General features: G+C 45.7%; 1 protein-coding gene across 2 annotated transcripts in view; it reads left to right on the forward strand.

The window, feature by feature from the left end:
- Positions 1–11,280: 11,280 nt before the first annotated feature.
- The window catches only part of LOC119159955 (monocarboxylate transporter 9-like), a 50,228-nt gene continuing 45,868 nt past the window's right edge, over positions 11,281–15,640 (forward strand). For both annotated transcript variants that reach the window (XM_075888475.1, XM_075888476.1), the window contains exon 1: positions 11,281–11,465. In XM_075888475.1, the coding sequence (XP_075744590.1) occupies positions 11,456–11,465 (10 nt within the window). In that variant the 5' untranslated portion in view covers positions 11,281–11,455. The remainder of the gene's footprint in view (positions 11,466–15,640) is intronic.

Raw genomic sequence — 15,640 nt, forward strand, 5'->3', positions numbered from 1 at the left:
GATAGATAGATAGATAGATAGATAGATGGATAGATAGATAGATAGATAGATAGATAGATAGATAGATAGATAGATAGATAGATAGATAGATAGATAGATAGATAGATAGATAGATACGTACATATGGTGAATGTGTCTTCAATATTGAAAGAAATGTTTCCCATAGCCTTCCACGTGTTATCATCACCATCATCAACCTGACTGCGCCCATTGAAGGGCAACTGCTTCACCCGTTTCTCGCGAATTAACCCGCTACTGCGCTATTCCCGTTATAGTTGTAAACTTGTTAATCACGTCTGCCCCCATAAAATTCTTTCTTCCCCTGTGACGCTTGCCTTCTCTTTCAATCCACTCTGTCCCTCTATATGGCTAGCGGTTACCATGCAAATACGTGGTACATGCCCTACTCATTTGCATTTATTCTAGATTTCAACTAAGATTTTTGTAGTTTTTCACTAATAACCATTACTTCCCACACCAGCTCTGTTCTTTCCTTTTGCTATGGTGTTAAAATTTCAGAGCACATCTTTTAGGCGCCCCTTGATGCACTGAGCGGCATCACCATTCTCGTGACCGACAGAGATTGCAAGCACAAAAAAGAGCGAACGCGTGGCGCAGCGGTGAATCAAAGACAGCGATGCCTGGAAATACGTGAGGTGCAGTGAACCACATGGGTGATGTCCTTTACTTCCATGGCGCCAAAGTAGTGCTCACTGTCAGTCACCGGCTGTTGTCGAACGCGCCCACGCACCACCTTCCACGATCTCCCGTTTAGTGAGGCAATGATGCTGCACTCCGTCTTCCGTGGTTCGTATGAAATGTGTTGCGCAAACTTATCCGTGTCAGGTGCGCCATTCGCAGCATTCTGTTCTCTGTGTAAATAGTGCACCTGTACGCAAAAAGGTCTCAGTCAGTTGTTTCATAATATTGAGTGGCACAAGTTGTGGAAGTATCACTGCTGTAGTATGCCAATGCTGCTAAACGAGCTGCCTGAGTAAACACCAAGTGCCGCTTATGCCAAAATCCAGAAGAACGCGCCACCGGAACAGAATGTTCTGCCTCAAGTTTTTGCAAAAGAGGAGCAGCTATGTAGCTGCACTGAGCATTCACCGTAGGCAGTATCACAAAAATCGGCGAGGGTCTTTTTTATACCGCTAGCCGCGCGGTCTTCAATTTTGGTTAAACCCCTTTTGTAAGCATCCAGGTTTCTGCTCTCTGCCTAAGCACCGGTTAAGATTGAGCAGCCTTACTCATTCCTCTTGAAAGATAGCGATGAAGTACAAGTCATGATTTCCGAATATTTGCGATATCCTGGTGCAAAAGTTCAGACGTAAGCTGCGCCATGCGTGAAATCGGCCTTAACTGCAGTATTTCTAAGGACATTATATTGGGAGTAACAGGCACGAGTAACCTCAACATCCGGGCGAAAAATAAAATGAACTTTGTTTAGGGAACCATGGCATTATGTGGTCTGTTGCAGCAAGTGCGATTATTACTTCTGATAAACTCGTTTGAACAGAATGAACAATTTACTTTGACAAGTAGACAAAGACAGAATTGTGATTTGCTATTTTTTGGTCTTTTGTCGTAAAAAAAACTAGTCAGTAAAGAAGGAAGTTACTGTTATTTTAAATTATAATGAAATGTCCGTTCTACAGCGAATCATTGAAGTACATTTTGTGACTCTTCACTTATTTTCATGCTTTATTGTATCAATTTTTGCTGTGCAACGCCATGAATAAACTTCTTTCAAAACTTACGCGTATCTAGTATGCCAAGTTTTCTCTCCTTTTTTTACAGGAGCTGGCGTGGGAACTACGCTTCGGGGCGTCACCATGTATTTGCTTCTCTACTTTGACAAGTACAAAGCCACTGCCACCGCCATCAAGGACATAGGACATGGTCGCAGCCGGTATGCAGGCGTTCCATTGATGTCACTCTCTATAATGAAGTACGGTCTGAAAGGCAGCCTTCTTCTAAGCGCCGGTTTGAGCATGCACATATTGCCGCTAGTAATGATTATCAAGACACCTTGCTCTTTTCGAATCTGCCAAGGTGACGAGAGCAACGCAAAATCTGCGCGTTCACGGCAACCGAGTGCTCACAGTGAACAGTGTGAAGCGAAAGAAGTGACGCACTTATTGAAACAAGAGGAACAGCAGCTCGTCTCACCTCCGAGTTTGAAGGTACACACGTCCTCAAGCTGCAATCATCGGTTGTTTTGCGGCTTCAGGTTGTTTCCTTTTATGGTTGCGGTGCAGCTGCAAGTCATCTCAGACTACACTAATAGCTTTTTTATGACAACTGTAGTAGATTACACGGCAGACAAGGGGTTGGAGACGGAACGTGCCAAGTCGATCCTCATGTTCACGTTCCTCGGACAGGCCACCGGGTGCGTGGTGATGCCGTTCGTTGCAGACGAATTCCATTCAGTCGCTCTCCCATCGCAGTGCCGTGTCTTTTTGTGGCGACCATAAATTATGCCATCATCACACGTGCCTCAATAAAAGTTCATTCAATCCAAAAATAAACGTTTATCCAATTCGATCACGCGTTCCTCAGCCTTTGATGAAATCGTGGCACTTGCATTCTCGGCAGGCGTGGCCGGTGCTGGTCACCGACTATATCGGCTTGGGTCAGTTCAGCTTGTGTTGTAGTCTGGCAGGTCTTATGGGCCTACCGGTAAGCCTGACTGGTCCAGCAGTATTAGGTAAGTTCTCGCAAAATTTTGTTCGACGAGGAAAACAACGCTACAACTTCACTGCTCCTCAGCATGATGCAACTGCAAAAGTTTTATGTAAAAATAATTCAACTTGTGGTTCATGAACTAGTGCACTCACTATACCCATAATAACTTTATCTGCTACAGTTTTATTTGTGTTACGAGCTCTTGGACAAAACAAAGACCATCAAGGTGAAGTTTACAAATTAGCCGCTTTAGTTTCCTTACTACGTGCGGTGGTAAAACTTTGACAAAATGCGTTTGATGCCCCGATTCACCACGATTCCACTGAAGTGTTTTCATTGTGGATACGACGTTGTAAAATATATGCTAAGAGACTGCGAAGAAAAAAAAAACGAGAAGAAAAAGTACCGTTAATGGGCATCGAACCTATGACCTCTCGCTTCGCAGCGCGAAACCATTAAGCCACGGATCGTACTATGTCGAGCTTGACAACGGCAAGCTATTTGTATAGACCATATACCGCCTTAGCGGTTCTCACAGCTCCGCAGTTCAAGCACGTCTTCATCATCAGTAGGGAGATGCAACGGAGTGCGTGCAATAGGTAAAGTCCTAAAAAAACAACTGAAGTTGCGCCAACCATACCCCTTCGCCTCTGCCTCATCTCCCAGCAACCACAGCAACGCCTCTAGAGTGTCGACCAGGAAACTATGAACGCGAACGCACGCAGGCACCCTTGATGTGCCAGAAATTTGGGCAGCTCAGACACTGCGGCGCCGTGTGTTCATCGAGCGGCCGTGCATCGGGTATGCGAAAGGGTACGCCGGTGGCGTCTGTTCGTGGAGCACGTGCTCGCGAAAGTGGACAAACAATATGGCGTGTGCGATACCTTCACAAAAGCTACGCACGCGAGGTGGGAGGAGACTGGTAGGGGGAGTGATATTAAATGAAAAGAAGAGAAAAAATGATTCCCGTAACTGTCTCTCAGGTGGAGGACACCTCAGCAGTAGCTCATGAGGGATAGGGGTACAGAAGGGATTAAACGGGTAGGAATAATGGGTGAAGATATATAGAGAGAGAGCAAGGAGAGAGCGAGATGCAGGGACAGCAAACAATGCAAGTATGGAGAAGACAGGAAAGATGGAGATGGTTGCAGGAGTCTGAGGACGGGGCACCACTGGCGAAAGCTCTTGTCGGCGTCAGGAGATGGCGTACGGCTCATCCAGTAGGCCAGAGCTATGCTGTCGTCGTGGTAGGGAACCGGGGTCAGGAGTTGGCGTAGGACCAGCCCACTCGGCCAGAGCTGCGCTCTCGTCGGAGATCGTGAGGGCACAACCGGTCGGCATGGTATCCAGCGAGCAATGGCGCTACTTTAGTTTTTTTACAGGGACTTTATTAATAGGCTCGCTCTAGATGTCGTCGCCCCGCACACCTCAATGCAACCGATCGCGCGGTCTCTCATGCTTGCGCTCATATCTCATGATTCTGGAGAGCACGATGTTTACTCCGCTCACTGCCGCGGCCGCGTTTATGAAAAGAGCGCACTGTTCATGCACCATGAAGTAATGCTTGTGACAGTTCACACTAGTTCTGCGTATACTTGTGCATTCGCTTTGCGCGTCTTTCTATTTGAGCAGCACGCTTTAAGTGTACATCTGTGACGATTGTTAGCCCACGCTGATTCCGTGTATGGTCATTTGGAGCGTGCTTTATGCTTGCACTGCGATCTCCAAGTTTCGAGCTGCATGCCTTTCTTCACGTGACCCAACAATTTGTTGCTATAGCATTCATTCCTTCGCCCTCCTGGCTAAACAATGCGCAATAAATTCTCAGTGGCCTGTGTATTGTAATGTTTCACTTTTATAGGATACTGATTCCTAGACAAAGCCGTCAGCCACGTTTTTTTTCGCTGCTACTGAAAATTGATAGGCACGCTTTTAACCCGTTGTCTGACCACGTAGACCTAGACATGTGTGTATAAATCAATAGATTTCGCTCAATATCAAAGCGTCTTCTGGGTGTGCTTCGTGTAATCTATTGTGACAGTTTATGCTGTACAAGTTTTCCTAAATATGTGCGAGACAACTGTGAAGAACACCGCTTTCAAAAAGTTTGATAGCATGTGTGCTATTCTATGCCTTCAAAGTGTCTTTCGGTATTTCCTGTCTTGTAATGTAGTAAACGGATCATATGTTGTGCACCGTGTCTTTTGGGGATGGCTCTGTGTGAGCTTTGAGTAAGGTTTCTGAAGCTGATTTCATTTCTCGCTACTATAGGCGTTTGTCTGTATGTGCTATATTTGAACTGACTCCGACTAGCATGGCCACGGTATTTTTAGCCGTAAGCGGCAGACACATCTGCAGAACCAAGCACTCTGAACTCTACGTAGGGTGCCGCACATACGCTTGTCTTGTGCCGTGTACCGCTTACACCACTGCGCACGAGAGCTCGCCATATCACCCTGAAGGCACGGTAAGACCGTATGCGCAGTGAGGGCGATCAAAGGCAACACTTCTCAGTACGCCCTTTATTAACGGGAGTTTTGTACAACCACATCAGCAGCTTTACACAGAAACCAATCGTAAGTGTTTTTTATGCACACAATGTATCACGCTACAAAATACTTCAATTATACGCCACCCCAGCGCGGTGGTCTAGTGGCTAAGGTACTCGGTTGCTGACCCGCAGGTTGCGGGATTGAATCCCGGCTGCGGCGACTGTATTTCCGATGGAGGTGGAAGTCTTGTAGGCTCGTGTGCTCAGATTTGGCTGCACGTTAAAGAACCCCAGGTGGTCAAAATTTCCGGAGTCCTCCAATACGGCGTCTCTCATAATTGTGTGGTGGTTTTGGGACGTAAAACCCCGCATATCGATCAATCAATCAATTATACGCCGCTAATGGCACACCTACGGAATAAGCAAAGAACCAAGTAGTCTGGAAGCCTACCTAGAGTTCGGCTAACGCTTCCGCGAAGAAGAACCTCAGAGCAGAGAGAGAGCAAATATAATAGAAGTCCGTGAGGTCAGCCTAACCTTCTGTACTCTGTCCTGCTGCTGAGCACAGTGGAAAAAGAAAAGGGGCACACGCGTCATAAAGAAGATCATGGTGGCAGGAAAAGGGGATCCAATTTACAAGAGTCATGTACCACAGTTGTCTTTCTAACGTCGGGAGTGAAGTCCAGTACGAATAAAAAAAATCTATTGATGTCCTTGTAGCAGTCATGAATGATGTCTGGTCGGACATTGCGTGGGATAGATGAGCCTCACTCAGTGTGTTAACGCCCATACCAGCCAACGTTGAAGCCCGCATAATCTGCTGGAACACGCGCAGGGGCAGTCACACAATCAATGTGTTGTAGGGTTTACCGCCTGGCAGCACTCACATGTAGTTTAGGCTGTCAGCACGCCTGATAAGGAGCGCGTAGCGTCGAGTGAAGGCGACACCTAGTTGAATTCGGTGCAACAAAGTAACGTGGTGTCGCTTTATTTTAGCCGGCCGTCAAAAAGTCATGTGAGGTTCCCTTTCCTGCCGACGCCTATGCCGATTGTCCGCGTTACACCAGTAAGTTGTGAACTCTCGCATAAGCGATCTAAACGACGAGTTCACTTCATTTCGCGAGTACAGAATGTTTACGAGGACGGCGCTGTTATCCACAGAGGTTTTTACTGCAACTTCAGCGAGCACGTTGCCTGCCCAGCCACCACATCCGGGTATCCATTCGACAATAATTGTGTGAACATTCCGCTGGGTGAGGTCAAATGTCTGTATGTTGACGGAATTCGATGCGTGCTATTAACTTTTTCTTGAGCATGAATTCAGGACTCGCAATGCAGATTTTGCATCAGAAGCTATGGTCTACTTGCGTGGTGTTTCATCCGATACAAAGTAGCTTTTCTAGTAGCAACCAATTTAGCCACGGTTGAAGATGATTAGTGATCTAAACTATACTGCCAGGAAATATCTCATTGAGCTACCACAAAAGTAGCAGTCGAAATTCAGAGAGTCACAAATCTATCAGTGTATATGTGTATAGGGCTGTTCTGTCATGCCAGAGCAAAAGAAACCGAACATACTTAGGCAGAGTTTCAAATCATAGGCGGTTCATGAATGCGAAGGGCTGCCTCGGGATTTCGAGACTGCGGAAAATATCACGCATCCACCGAGGCCGGGGCTCCGACAAACGACATAAGCACCGGCACGCGACGATGTCTGATAGGCGGAAAGGCATACGCACATTCAAATGTCTTGAAGTGGTCACTTCAGACGCCGTCTTGTGCCCCCACTTGTCGGGCAAGCGGGAGCAAGGCCGAAGTCAACGTTGGCCGAACTCCTTACAGAATTAGGGCAATCGGAGGCGCTGGGTTTAGTGGCAGTGGAATCAAGGCGATATATGACCACCTATTACCGGTCCAGTCTGGAGGAGAGTGACACGAGAACTTTCCGAGAGAAACTGGCGTCGGGCGACAAATGCGGATACCTAAATTTTCAAAGGTTATAGATACAATGAAACAGAAATAATGACACTGTCTGACAATGCAGTCATTAACTCAGTCTACCGTTTGTTTTCCAGTTTGTGTTGTCCTTACAATGTTAGGTCTAAGTTTTTGCTTTGAAAGTTTGAAGTTTATTTGGTCTTTTCTTTGGTACATGTATTTCACTTTAGGGATCCAGAAAGTTTGTTAAAGGGTCCCTAACGCATTATAATAAAAAATGACAGCCTATCCATGGTGTGAACGATGAAGAGTGGAACGAAGCTGGGTCCGCGCACCGCTGCCCCACTGCTTCGGTCTCCCATTGTGGCACTGCCGGGCCCTCGCGTACCTGCACGTTGGGGTCCCTTCTTCGAGAGTGAGCCGCCACCGCCCTGCACGCACGGCGCTCGCTGCTTTTATTGTGCTATAAATAAAATGGCGCGTTTATTCTACTATACAGCGCCCCCAAGCGTACGGCGCCCCCGAAGAACACATGTCAAACATGTCAATCCTTCTTTTCTACATGTTGTGTGCCCACTATAGTGCAGTGACGTTTGCAATTTTCAGCGTATAGCACAAGTACTGCCCTCTATGGTCAGTGTAAGAATTAAAGAGAGGCGGTTACCCACAACGGGGACGCACAAGCCACGCCATCAGGAGCTTCACCGCAGAAAAACACTAAACGACAATCGTCAACAGGTAAATACGTTCCTGTTTCGCCATGCGCTGTTCTCGGGAAGATAAGAAGTGATGTAACTTGGGGATATTTCCTTCAGTGCCACTGATTTCCGTAAAATTATTACTAAAGCGATAAAGCATACCTTAACGCTGAAATGTTTATAGAATAGCGCAGCAAAACCATTGCTTTGGTCGGCTTTGGCGCACATTTGGCTAAGTAGGCGGGCCTATAACTAGATTCTGGTTGTAAAATATTGGCGTTATGCACATTATCTATGGTATGCATTCCTATTTGAAGCCACTTTTTGTGGTGATACCACCTTCCTGTAAATAACTCCTGTGTCACTGCTTGTGTCTCATGTCGAGTTCTCACAGACAAACACTTCCTGCGTGAAAATGCCATTGAATAGTTCGTGCAGAGAGAAACATGCACTATGGTCATGAATGTAGTGTAAATTTATTGATTATATCTGCTTTTTCGTTGAGGCTTTTTCAGAGACACTCGCGGCTCGTACGACAACCTCTACATCTTGTTAGCCGGACTCAACCTTGGGGTCGCCGTACGGCTCACAGTGCTCATTTTCCAAGTCACGACGGGACGCCGACGTTGCCTCCCTAAGAATGCTTTATCAGGGATTGCACAGGAGGAGATCAATTCATTATGACAGCACCTGCACTTGATTATCTGCTTCATCAGATAGTGAGCAAAGCTGAATGAAGTTTAAACCTCTGTAATGGATAGCTGTCATGTATTATTATTTAGGACACTGCTCAGTTACCTCCGTAACGTGCGTGCACTTCATCGTTCATAACGAATTTCCCGGACACTTGCCTGATGCGTTCCCCGGGACAGTTGCCTCAGCGTGGCATCTCTGCGCGGGTGGTCGGGGATCAGCGCACAGCCCGGCAGAACCAAACGCCATAATTCTGGGAACTTCTCCAATGACACTCTTAATAAACGGTAAAACGATAAAATATGTGCGCCCAGTTTTCTTTACAGCTATCCAGATATTGTGAGTATTCACGTGCTTTTAAATGTCGCATCGCTCTCTTTACCGACGTATACTGTTTATTTAGACAAACATGCAAAATATATGCGATGATTCAAAAATCCATTCACGTAAATGCGTGCTTCTGCTCAGTGCTGTGATGTGACAACTCGCGGGAGGAACTACGTCGAATGGCGAAAGATATTGGCTGGATATGCGTAAGCGGTGAAAACGACGATGCCACCTAGGCTGGTGATCACAATGTTGTTGTCTTTTTTTTAATTTTGTAGCCGCGTTCTCAACAGACTAAGAAGCTAGCAGCTGCACTTGCACCGAATCACATATTTGTTGCCCGTCTCAGCTCGTTGATTGATTGATATGTAAGGCCTAGCGTCCCAAAACCACCACATCATTAGGAGAGACGCCGTAGTAGAGACGCCGTATTAGCGGGCTCCAGAAATTTCGACCACCTGGGGTTCTTTAACGTGCACCCAAATCTGAGCACAAGGGCCTACAACATTTCCGCCTCCATCGGAAACACAGCTGCCGCAGCCGGGATTCAATCCCGCGACCTGCGGGTCAGCAGCAGAGTACCCTAGCCACTAGACCACTGCGGCAAGGCGCGGCTCAGTTCCAAAAATGGCGCGCAGAAGCTCTGAAAGGGAAAGGAGAGGACTGGGAGCACCCATGCTAGTCCGACGTGTGTTGAACTGCGTCGCACAGGTTATGAGCGTCTCAAAGGGTTACTTCAGTCTAGGAATGATAGAGTCCTGCGTGCTATTATAAACGCTCGCCCAGCACATGCTTAGTGTGACTTCAATCCACACGTTCGATCGGTAAGCCCGAATGCATTGCTTTTATTTAGCCAAGGAGTAGGCGCTACAGTAAGCATGCTCTGCACCCGTCTTTGTAAAATTACGCTATCCACTTATGCAAATGCCTGCAAAAATCTCATTTCGCCACAGCTTATTGTGCGCACATTCATCATCGTTCGGAGCCGGTAATACTTATGTGGAGTTGCTAAACTTACTCAAAAGTGACATGCCATCTCTTCTTGAGCACCGGCTTACCTAAATAACAGTAATATTATAATCATAATAAACTCTAAGCTTCGCGGGTATGGCAGCGCGTAATGTCCTTCACATCTAACTCTAAGGTCGCTTTGGTTTAACGTTTCACGTAGTTTTGATTGCTGCACTAAATCGAGCTTAACTACTGTGAAATTTGAAAGAGCGTGCAGCACAGACACCCAGCTATTCCATTTCGTGTAGTTCTCACCACATCGTATGCAAAAATGTCGACGACGCCATTGTGTGAGGTAAGCATGTATGGTTTCCGTAGCACAATCGCAGTCTAGTTAGAGAGACTTGCAAACTCAGTGTGGTATCTGCGCATCACTTTTTGCCTGGTAGGCAGTTTATACACGTCGTTTGTAGTGAATTCCGGAAGATTTTTTTCCATTCGGATGTAGCACAGAAGCACGTGGCGGGAAAAGCAACGATGCACTTGGTAAGGTGCTTACGCGGTGTGCATTTGACCTTATTGGCCGGAAGCTCCTTTTACAATTTTAGCTAATTTTCATCGTGATGACTTAATAGCTTTTTTTGTTGATTGCTGGTTTACTTTTTACCCGGTTCGGAGCATTCCTAGGATTTCTGTGTTGACCATTTGATTTATAGTGCGATCATTCCATGCATGATCTAATGACGGACAAGCTAGGTTCCCGAAGTGTTGTGCACTTCAAACAGTATCTGTCATCAGCTATTTTACTCCGTACGGAAGTGTGTCAACACATCAGCTGGGAGAGAAAGAGGTTATAAGGAGCTGTAAAAATGACAAGTCCAGCCCTGGCTCTAACTGATATCTGGGCCACAATGGCAATGTTTCGGTGTAGCAGTTTTGTTGAATCGTAATGTGTGGGAATCCTAAAACAATTCCTTGCATCTCTCTCTCTCTCTCTCTCTCTCTCTCTGTGTGTGTGTGTGTGTGTCTACGTACGTGTGTACGTGCATGCGTATGTGTGAGCCTGTGTGTGTGCGTGCGTACGTGTATGTCAGTGTCTCTACATATGTGTGTGTGAGAGAGAAAGAGACGGTGGGAGAGCAGTGTATTCATCGGAATGAATATAGCTTATATTATATGTGCATTCGATGCAGATACTTCTCGCGTGTGGCGCTACACTGGCACTAGATCTTTAGTACCGTTTGAGAGATTAAGCCGTTATTATAGTGCTTAGAGAAGACTGTTTCGTCGCCTTGTCATTGGGTTCATAAAAATTTAAAAATCACCTTTCCTACCTCTGGCGTCATACGTGCACATTCACGTCATACCCCACTCACACAGCTCAAAGCACAGCTGGCGAAGTAGGCGCTTGTACCGACGTCAATGCGCATTTCGTGATAACAATAAGTAACGGTAATGAAATTGCCGCCCAAGCACATTGTACAGGTGAACAACGAGGACAAGGTCGAACGTCGTATGTTGGCGTTCGCCGCGGGATTGATTCCGACGGTTCATTGAAGAATTTCTTTATTATTGCTCACGTCTTATCCGAAACCACAATTGGTGTTTGACGCCTGTGTGCGTTCTCCTTAATTCTTAGTGGACCAGCGTGGAGCAGCGGCTTCTTCCTATGTGTTGTGGTGCGTATGCTTTTGCCTACTGATGACTTCATCATTTTTAGTGGACCGGTGGCGCTTGCCGAATTTTCGTGGCACTTATTTGACAGGAGTCACTAAGTACAGTAGTAGCAAGAGTAGCGATATTGGTTCTAGTAGTAGTAATAGTAGTGAAAATAGCAGAGGTTGTAGTAGAAGTGTAGTAGTAGCCGTAGTAGTAATGAATACAATAAAAAACATTTATGGACCCTTTATCTTCGCCTTTAAGAGCTGAGCGCGATAGCGAAATCTGGCCCCTAGTGCACCCTTCAACCGCTAAGTGCATACTTATTCATCTGTTTTGTTACATACACACGCACGCACACAAACACGCACACAGTAGATTGGACCAGCGCGCGCTAGTATCGCCGAATGGACTTGATTTCGTCGTGACACCTGTCGAACAAAATGCGCTAAAGGGGCCCTGAAACACTTTTTCAAGTAACTTTTTTCAAGTGATGAAACGAATTCATTATACGAGCTTATTGCCTAATGAATTCAACGCCGCAAAAATTTTAAGAATCCGTCCAGTGCGAGTGGAGTTACAAAGGTTTGTCCCATGCTGCAATAGCATTATCTCTTTTCTCGTCCTGACGAAAGCACTGGAAGCTAAACAGAGAGGCTGGCAGGGCAAAGAAACTACTGCGCCTCGTGACCTTGAGCACTTTTTTTAGAATGCGCGGTTTTTTTTTTTCAGTGTGATCGTGCGCGCGCGTGGACAAGTAGCGGCCTCTCGCGGCTATCTGGGTAACTTGATTTTTCGATCACAGACGCACCGACGATTTTTCACTCACAACCAACGGGGCCGACACCGGTGGCGGGTTTTCTGTGACACGAGCTCTTTACCACTATCGCGTTAAAATTAACATCCTCCCCACGACATAGGTGGTACATACCGGCATACTCAATGCCCGTGGTTTCGGGCATGTTCATTCAAAGAGCTCAGATACACCCTCCAGATACAGGTGGTATAGACCATTATCACGGAGAGGAGCAGCGTCTCGAACCAGTGCATTTTCGTCACACTCTCTCCACCGGCCATTCAGCCATGGCCACAGTGGGGGGGGGGGGGGGATGGCCGCGTTTTTCATGCGTGACGCGTGAAAGGTCAATGTAATTCTATATTTTTTCCTTAATTTTGAATGCGCTATAGCAGTTGTGCTGCTTAAAATCGAAATGTCGTAAGAGAACAAGCCGACAGGCCACCACAACGCTGTGTTTGGCTGCCACAACTATCGCAAAAACAAAAGGCTGGCAGCCGAGACATGCGAGGTGTACCTTCCTTCGAAACGACTTCAGTTGGTCACATGCCTTCTTCTCCGACAAATATTTTATTTTGTGTGGTGCTGTCCCTGTGAACGTTTCTTCATTGCACCAGCTTGTGATTATGCTTGGCTGCTGGCACAGTTCATAATCTGCAGCAAACGAAAGCAATGTCGAACAAAGCTGGCCATAAAAACAACAAATGTTTTGCCCAGAATTCTTCCGTTGAAACATCGACATCCCCAATTTTAACGCAACAGCAGATGAGTTACGATGCCTGCGGCTGCCGAAATCTAAGCACGTGCAGTTTCAAGATTATCAAATGAGCGCTTTCCAAACTGCATGGCAGCGACGTCCGAACTACATCAGTGTTCTTGGGCTCAGGAACATGCCTGTTGCGTTTTTTTAATGGCACGCCATTTTGCGACATGTAAGTTTTGCAACGATAAATAGGGAAGTTCTATCACCACACATTTTTTTTCGTGGCAGCTTGAGTCTAATGCATAATCCACTCATGATAGTTAAATGCAAGTTGCTGCCCGAACACGCACGCTCATCATGTTTCAATAAAACTAAAATTTTGAATTCAAATTTCGCTCTTAACAGTCGACGATAGTAGGCTATGTAAATTTCAGCCACAATAAAAATTTCAAGTATTCTGGTGACGTAAGCACACCGACAAAAAAGGTGTTCGAAGAGACGGGAGGACTGATATTGTTCATAGCAAAAACAACTGCATTTTTTTTGTTTCGGGTAATATGGCCTCGCTTTTTTAGAATGGAAAGCCGCATTTGCTTCCGTTGCCCTATAGCTCTCGAAAAAGGCTGGAATTCATCTACTCGTCGGTTTGGTCCCTTTCACGACTTTACTCTGAGATTGACTAGTCGTCAGAAGCACCCGTTAATTGTGCAATACGCTTTTGAATAATATTTATACAGCTGATTCGACATTCAGGAACTTTCCTTATTTTAATTCAAATGAGGGTGGTTTATTAAAGCCTATATCTCAGTTGGTCTAATTTTTGCAGCTGGAACATATGTTGGCCGAGAATATAAACCTTATTTATTACATGCGTGGTTCATGTTAGTGAAGTTGTCCGAGAGAATATCAGACTCTCAGAAATTTTTGATGAAATACGCTGAACATAGCAAGTCATTGCTGTTGTCACCAGACTCTAAACGTAAACACAGTCGTGTTGCTGATTTCACCAAATCCAGCTGCGCGCATGACATTGGCGGCCGGAAGCTTTGCAGCTCGGAGTGGTGCAAACATGCCAGCACGGGAAAGCCACTCATACTCCCTCTGCGGGCCTCTTACCTCTGCTTACTGGGTATGAACTCCATGTCATCTGTTTGGTTACATTGACACAGATAATATGAAAAAGTACGACGTATTTGCCTTTACTCACTTTTTCTCTAGTTTTATTCACTATGCTGCACGAACCAGTGTATGCCAAGAATATACTAATTTGGTTGAATGCCGCTTCAACATGGAATCCGTTCTAGCTGCGCGCAAAATGTCTTTAGTAAGCGAAAACTGTCGTCATAATGAACCGCCACGTACTTTCTTTTCTTTCTTAGTCCTCTTACTCATCTCCTCCTTCACTTGCCGAACACGCGTGCCAATTAGTGCAGCGTATAGTAAGAGCAGAACAGAAACATAGACAGAGCTCCACAGGAAGATAAAGCCAGAAAATCTTTGTCAAAATAGAGATACTCACGAGGATTCGAAGGTGGTTGTGTTAGCGTATGCTCGGGAGGCCATCGTATTGATTCTCCGCCTGAGCAAACGCACTGAGAAAACATAGGCAAAGAGCCGAATAGTTTAGAATGGCAAGGAAGTAGTAAAAGACATTGATGTTGTGCAGGACGTATGAGTGGTTGAAGAAGATGGAAAGGAGCAGGGCATAGAGTAAGCCTTATCATTGAAAAACGAGAAATAAAAATAGAAGAAGAAATCAAGAAAAAGAAAGAAAGAGTGAGAAACAGTGAAGATGAAACAAAATGACAAAACTAGAGAGCATAGAAAATATAGAAAAGCACGGAGGAAGCCATAGAGAAATAGAGTGGAGGGAAGATGAAGGATATGAAGAAACAGAAAAAAGAAGGAGAGACAAACAGAAATAAAGGAAACAATCTACGAAAAAACACAGAAAGAAGAGAGGAAAATAAAAGAGGGAGAAAGAAGTGGAGAAAATAACGAGAAGTAAATAAAAAACAGTATTGATCTCTCCGTCAAAGGTATCGGTATAACACGAAAGTGATACTCCTCCTTACGGGAGCAGTTCTATGTGTACTGTAGATTGATATAAGAGGGCTTACCGAATGTATCCTGATGTTTTACAGCTATAGCACCATTCAAAGAGAACGAACCTACGCTGATGCTTAGTGATACACTGAAGACAAGAAGCAAATTGGGATAGTTCAAACATACTCCTCCCGATCAGCGCGCAAAAAACGGAAGGACATGCACAACACAACCGCTTTCTAACAACTGACAGAGAAAGAAAGAGAGAGAGAAAACTTTATTTGCGCGTAACGCGGAGCCTTCCAAATGGTCTAGCCCCTATTCCAGGGCTGAGCTGGCCCTAGCCATCATCTCTACCCGTTGGACCGGCCAGCGCTGATCAACAATTGCTGAGCTGGACAGCAGTCCCTCCCATTGTTCCTCTGTGTTGTTCATGTTGTGGTGTTCTTCATTGTGATGCGTGCACTTCCACGTGATGTGAAACAGAGTTGTTGTGGCCCCACACTACGGACATATATCTCTGTATGCTGTGGGGTAGAATACATGCAGCCTTTGTAAGTTCGTGTATGTGTTTGTTTGGATTCTGTGTAATGCCACCGATTACATTGCTCTGAGTTTCTTATCCGGTGCTGGATACAGTTTTCTATTGT

Source organism: Rhipicephalus microplus, chromosome 3 (assembly GCF_043290135.1).
Source record: "Rhipicephalus microplus isolate Deutch F79 chromosome 3, USDA_Rmic, whole genome shotgun sequence".
Taxonomy (NCBI): domain Eukaryota; kingdom Metazoa; phylum Arthropoda; class Arachnida; order Ixodida; family Ixodidae; genus Rhipicephalus; species Rhipicephalus microplus.